The 6,751-nt window shown below is 37.0% G+C and overlaps 1 protein-coding gene across 1 annotated transcript; it reads right to left on the reverse strand.

The window, feature by feature from the left end:
• Positions 1-3,608: 3,608 nt before the first annotated feature.
• On the reverse strand, positions 3,609-4,537 carry LOC121740920. The gene has a single exon (XM_042133582.1). It carries the CDS (start codon positions 4,420-4,422, stop codon positions 3,955-3,957), a length of 468 nt encoding a protein of 155 aa, XP_041989516.1. The 5' UTR covers positions 4,423-4,537; the 3' UTR covers positions 3,609-3,954.
• Between the last annotated feature and the right edge of the window lie 2,214 nt (positions 4,538-6,751).

The raw sequence follows: 6,751 nt of genomic DNA on the forward strand, positions 1-6,751 counted from the left end.
AAAAATGATGTTGTTTAGCCGTTCACATAATCACAATAATACTCCCTCTGTCCCAAGGAAGATGCCCCCTTCCTTGGGTGGCACGGGAATTTATACAAATTTATTTTGTGTGTAAAGTAGAGAGAGTAAAGTGAGAGAGATGGATACTCGTCCTTGACATCACCCTATTTCTACACCATCTTCTTATACCCCTACCCAATTACATTGTTTCGGACCTTGTTATTCCTAGCAAAGCGCAATTGTGACAAATTATTACATAAAAATACTACTATATTTTATTTCCCTATATTGAATGATACTAAATGTGGCATCGATTGGTCACTTATTGTATAGGTATTTACTAAATAAGAACTATTTTTATTGTGTTTTGTTATATAGAAAGATATTGTAAAATAAGTTTTATTTAAAGAAATTATTCAATAAATTTTGAGGCAAATTTTTTGGAGAGATGAGGAACAAAATAATTTAAGATAGAATACGTAGACAGAGAGTAAAACGGAGACAAAAATAAGAGAAAAAATATCAAAGGTAAAGTAGAAGAATAGTGGCAAGTTTCAGTGGAATGAACGATTAAAAGAAAACAATATAATTTAAACTAAAATACGATCGTATTATAGCACAGATCCACACTTGAGAGTGGATTATCTATTGTGGAATGAAACATAGCCGAAGGCTCGAAGTTAATGTGTTTTAAAACGATCACACTTTGAATCAAATTAATGCGGTTTCTTTTATATCATTTTCCACAGAAACATAGTGATTTTCTAAATAGTTCTGTCTAGGGGTGAGAAAAAAAACCGGAAACCGAATATCCAAACCGAACCAAACCGAACCGAAATTTGAAATTCGGTTCGGTTTTTTCAGTTTTTCGGTTCGGTTTGGTTTTAAAAATAAAAAATTTTGATTTTTCGGTTCGGTTCGGGCGAAGAAAAAAATCGAAAAACCGAATTATATATATATTCTATTAATTTAATATATTATATTATATATAATATATATTCTTTTAATATATTCTACTATATAATATATATTATATGTATTATTAATTTTATATTATATATAAATATTATATTAGTATATATAAAATAAAATAAAATACACATATATAAATATATATTTATATTATATTTATTTTTTTCAGGTTTTTCATTTTTTTTCGGGTTTTTCGGTTTTGTTCGGGTTTTTCGGTTTTTTAAGTTCGGTTTTCAGTTTTTTGGTTTCAGTTTTTCGGTTTCTCGGGTTCGGTTCGGTTTGAATTTTGAACTAAATTAGGTTTTTTCGGTTTTGGTTCGGTTTTGGCAAAAAACCGAACCGAAACCCGAATGCACACCCTTAGTTCTGTCGCATAATTCATACTGTTTTATGCCATGTGATTAATCTTGCAATGTTCATAAATTATTTAATATATACAATTATCATTAAATTGTACAAAGTAGGAGATCTAAACAGTATACAAATTTTGTTGTGTTTTTGTAGAGAGAAAAAGAGTGTTAAAATATATTTAGTTTGTTGCAAATTTATTCAATAATTTTTGTTCGAAGTAAATTTATTAAAGAGATGGGGAGCAAAAGATGAGGAACGGGATAATGATTTAATATGAAGATAAAAAAGGAGAGGAAAACATGGACAAAATGGATTAAAGATCGGTGGCAGACGCAAAAATATTTATCGATAGGGGTTGAAATTTCTAAATTTTATTCTAAAGTATATTTTTGAGTGATTTAAATTATTTATAGGGGCTTTTACATAATAATATGTAGTACTAAAATTGAATAATTTTTTTAAAAAAAAAATCAATAGAAAAAAGTTGAAAAAATAATTTCATTGAGTGCTTTAGCCTCTCCTCCCTATTACTTGAGTCTGCCAGTGTTAAAGATAAAATTATATAAAAAGATTAAAGAACAAAAATAAGAATAAAAGAACGAGATTGGAAGATTAAAATAGTGAGAAGTTTTTGTGGAAAGAAGAATTATAAGAAAACACTCTAATTTAAAGCAAAACACGAGCATTTCTATAAGCATGATCTGCTTTGTCCTCTTATAGCAAAGGATCTACACGTGGATTCTCTGCTATGAGAGCATCTGCAACGGTGGTGGGGAAGAAGGCCGTCGTCCGTGCCAGCGGCGAGGATGAGGCTCGCTGGCACGGCGCTGCTCGATGCATCGAGCAGCGCCGTGCCAGCGAGCAGTCGACGTGGCGGCACACGATTGGTAAAATTTTTTTTTTCTAAATCCTAAAAAAAAATCGTTAATTAATTTTAAATAATGATAAAAAAAAAAATTGTTTTCCAAATCCCAAAAATATGGCCATTTTTTGCCCATTTTTCTGAATTTTTTTATATTTTTTCCCCAAAATCATCTATAAATACACACATTCATCATCCATTTATCACATCAAATCATCTCTAATTCATCTCTCATTCATAATTCTCAACAGCGAGGTCTCCCCCACGCCGAGGTGAGCATACGACGGTTGGCCAGAGGATCAAGACAAGGCACACAATGCGCGATACCCGAACCCACATTCAGTTACAAGAAGACCTAATCAACCACATGTAGATGAAATTCGGCAACGAGTAGTGGTTTTTTTAATTTTTAGTATTTTAATTATGTAATTTTAAATTTTTAGGCTTTTAATTATGTCGTTTTTATTTTATTTGTCATTTGTAATTTTATTTAGGTTTTTTTAATGAATTTTATTATTATGGAAATGTTATTGTTTAATTGAATTTTAAATTAATTGTGCTCGTCCTTGCGGAAGAGCACAGCTGTGGGTGTTGTGCTCTTGCCAGAGAGCAGACAGAAAAAGTGGGGCCGAGCCCATAACCGTGCCGCTGGCAAGAGCACGGTTGTGGATGCTCTGAGGGGAAACTCAACACATGGTGATGTGTTAAACGAGCGGCACATTGAATTACATTATTGCGGCTTTCTTTTATTCCTATTTCCACCAAAAAAACTTGTTTTTCTTTATTAATAGGATCCCACTATTTGAATTATCCTCTTTTTTCTCTCTTTTTAGCCCTTTTTATTTCTTTCTACGGGTTCTATCTTAATCTTTTTCTCTTTTTCCCCAATCCCTTTTATTATCTACAAGTTCAATCGACTCTCATAGCTCATGGCTTGAATAATTTTGCTTAAATTAATTTATAATTACACTCTTTACATAGCAAAATTTACAATATTAATTATCATGTGAGGGAGGAGTACAATCTAATGGCAATTTTATTCAATAAACAGTATTACATCAAATCAATCAAGTAACTATCCAAGAGTAGGTTCTATATTTATTAATCATGATTCGTGACGGGAGTGTATTGCATAGTATTTCCACTGTGCATCTGATTTTTCCTTTTGAATTTTGCGAAAATGTTTTACTAGTGTTGTTAGTGCTCCAAAAATAATATACTCCACTCCATACCATCATACCGTCGAGATCAATTTTCAGCTCTATATATACGTGTCGATTAAAATTGTATCTCAGGTTATTCGTGCGTACTAAAATAAAATTTAACAACTCTAGATAGATTTGTCATTTGTGTACAAAGGAGCAAAGGCGTGACAATTGTTAGAGTGTCGAATTATTGGAATAATTAAATGCATGACACGGAATTTAGAAATTAAGATAAGCTATAGCATTCATATTGTTGGACCCAGATTATACAAATCAATAATATTGTAGTAATTGGACCCAAATTACACAAATCAATAGTACTACTAATATTGTATTTTTTCCAAAAATGCAAATTTACCGTACAAAATCTTAGGCCATGCCATTTTGTACATTTTTCTTGTTTCAATTTTATACTAGTACTACGCACTAGCTACGAAAATCCCCCCAAAAAGGCAAACTCCGACGTCCAAAACATTGCTACCTCACAAAATCTGTCCCCTTTTATTTTCATAAACCAAACCTATTCAAGAAGTAGCAAAAAGGCGATTAGTAATAGCAACTATACTATTCAAGGAAACCCGTTTTCGTCAAAATCGCGTTTCTGAGGTTGCTGAGATCTCTCCCTTTGAGAGTTCTTCCCACTCCTTCACACATGGAGAAGGAAGCGATCTGCGTCGACGCCACCCTCCTCGCCAGATACTCATGCGGCGGAAGCATCTCATCATCGCCGTCGCCGTCGCCATCATCGGTGTCGGTGACATCGTCGTGGTGGCTATGTGCACCTCCCTTCTTGTTCTTGGGATTCTTCTTCAAGATTTTGGACCAATCGGGGATGGAGAGGGGCGCCGAAGAAGCGCCGCCGGAGGATCTCGGAATGGCCCTCGCGGCGGTCAAGTGCCACGTGGACGAGGTGGGCGAATTCTTTCTTGTTTTGGAGCCTTGATCTCTTGCCTTCATCATGGCCCACATCTCCTCTTCTTGATAATCCTCCGCCGCCATTCCTCCGCCGTCGGCGCCGTGAAAATCCGCCATCGCAACAAGAGAGGGAGAGGAGGAGAGCTTCAAGTTTGATTGAAGTGGACGTTTAACAAAAGAGCTTACTTAGTAAATGCGCGCGTGTGTGCGTGGATATATATAGTGGTTGGTTAATGGTTAGTTTTAAATGGAGGTTTTCCAAATTAAAATTGCTACTCCACTATATTAATTATGGAGGGGGTTTTTTATTATTTAATTGGACCACCAAAACACCCCAAATCAAATTTACATATATCAAGGAGTGAAAACACGAGTTTGATGCAGGAGGAGAAGGGAAAAAGACTAATTCTAGAGGGATACACATGACATAATCAAAACTAGAAAATAAAATGGCAATAAATGGATTAACAAAACTAGGGATTTTCACATGAGAAGTCACTCACAAGTACATTGAATTTAAGAGCTTTGGTTTTTTTTTTGTTATAGATAAAGTTCAAAACGCCCACAGAACCAAAATAAAAATGAAACAACCCAAAAGGAAATGAAACCCCTTCAAGATATGTAGATTCCATTATTTTCTACTTTTAGTAAAATTAAAAGGCAAAAATGTCAGAATTCTGAATTAGGGTTTTCTACATCGATTGTAATCATAAATATACGTGTATAATCATAAATATGGCTTATACACAAGTTTCAACTAGAGGGAAGTGGATTGGGAAAGATGGAAGAAAACTATTGGGCGTTGCCCCCAAACAGCTTATCCGAACTTAGAGCATCTCCAATGGCGGACGTCCGATCGGACATCAGTGACGGGCGATCGGGACGTCCGCCATTGTGGCGTGGAAGGTAGGATACGGACGTCCCGTAAGGACGTCGGATATCCTCGGACGTGCGGGCGACGGGCGGGCGGACGTCCGCCATAGTGGTGTGGGTCGGACGTCCGGTATTAAATTTATTTATTTATTTTTTAAAAAAACTCTATATATACGGCTCGTTGCCCGCCATTTCATTCACACCACTTGTGTTAACAAGTTTCTCTCTTCTTTTACTACAAATTTCATTTCTACTTAATGGAGAACGACAGAACCTCCCCTGGCACGAGCGAGTCGCTGACTCCGATGTTTCCCGCCGAACTGGAGGGAAACTCTAGCGGAAATGCGCCAATGGTTCCGGCAATGTCGGGGATGGGTGGAATGCGTAGGATGGGCGGGATGGGTGGTATGATGTACCCTTACTTCGGTATGAACAATTGGATGGGTGGGATGGGTGGTATGATGCCTAGGGCAGCGGTGATGGGGGGCATGACCCCAAATATGATGGGGATGGGGATGGGGATGGGGATGGGGGGCATGACCCCAATATGATGGGGATGGGTGGGATGATGCCGGGGATGATGCAGACCGATTGGGCAAAAGGCTGCGCAGCGGAAGGCTAGGGGAAGCAACAGCGGGTCGTTCGAGGTCCAATCGGAGGCCCCTGCTCCCCCAGAAGAGTACGACCGTCTCGCCCGCGCGCAGATAATGACTAGCTTGGTCCGGACCATGCATAGGTGGCATAGCACGACAGATCTTGTGTACAAAAGGATGTTGAAGGATGTCATCGATGGATGTCGGCGCGATTTGGGCATGCCACCCATTGGAGATGATGGCGCCGAGATTAGCGGCGGGGACGACGGGGGCAGCACGGGCGACGGCGAGGGCGGCACGGATGACGAGGAGTGAGCCGAGTCAAAAATTTTATTATGTAATTTTTTCTTTTTTATTATGTAATTTTTTTTCTTTTTTTATGTAACTTTTTTTAATGAAGTATTTGCAATTTTCCCGTATTCCGTGTCAAAATTATAATTCCGTTACGTATATTTGTGAATTTGTGATTTTTTTATTGCGGGAAGTCCTAGTGGGAAGGGCGATGAGAAGGGCGGATTGTGAAGGGGATGTCCTAGTGATGTGGCAGTGGGATGGGAAGTCCTAGTGACATGGCAGAAGGTGTTTTTGGGAAGTCCTAGTGGATGTCCGAGTGGGACATCCGCCACTGGAGATGCTCTTAATGAATCAAGATGTGTAGCTGAGAAGTCCATATTGTAAAAAGAAAACTTTATAAAGAATGCCTAGGAGAAGGTGCTAATGCAATTGCACATTGAGATTTGAGGTTTTTTTATTTAATTGTGACTCAAATCCAAGTGACTCAAGTTTATGTAGTACTATTAGCATTTTAAGATAAATGTATCTTATTTCATTTCCATTACACTAATATATTTCATTCTATGAAATTTAATCAAATTATATTTTGTTCCACAACTTTTGAAATAAGAATATTAAATCACAAAGTTTCCATTTTTCTCATTTATCTTATTCATATACAAATTAATGTCTTTTGGTGATGATAA

The sequence above is a fragment of the Salvia splendens genome, chromosome 7, assembly GCF_004379255.2.
Source record: "Salvia splendens isolate huo1 chromosome 7, SspV2, whole genome shotgun sequence".
Taxonomy (NCBI): Eukaryota; Viridiplantae; Streptophyta; class Magnoliopsida; order Lamiales; family Lamiaceae; genus Salvia; species Salvia splendens.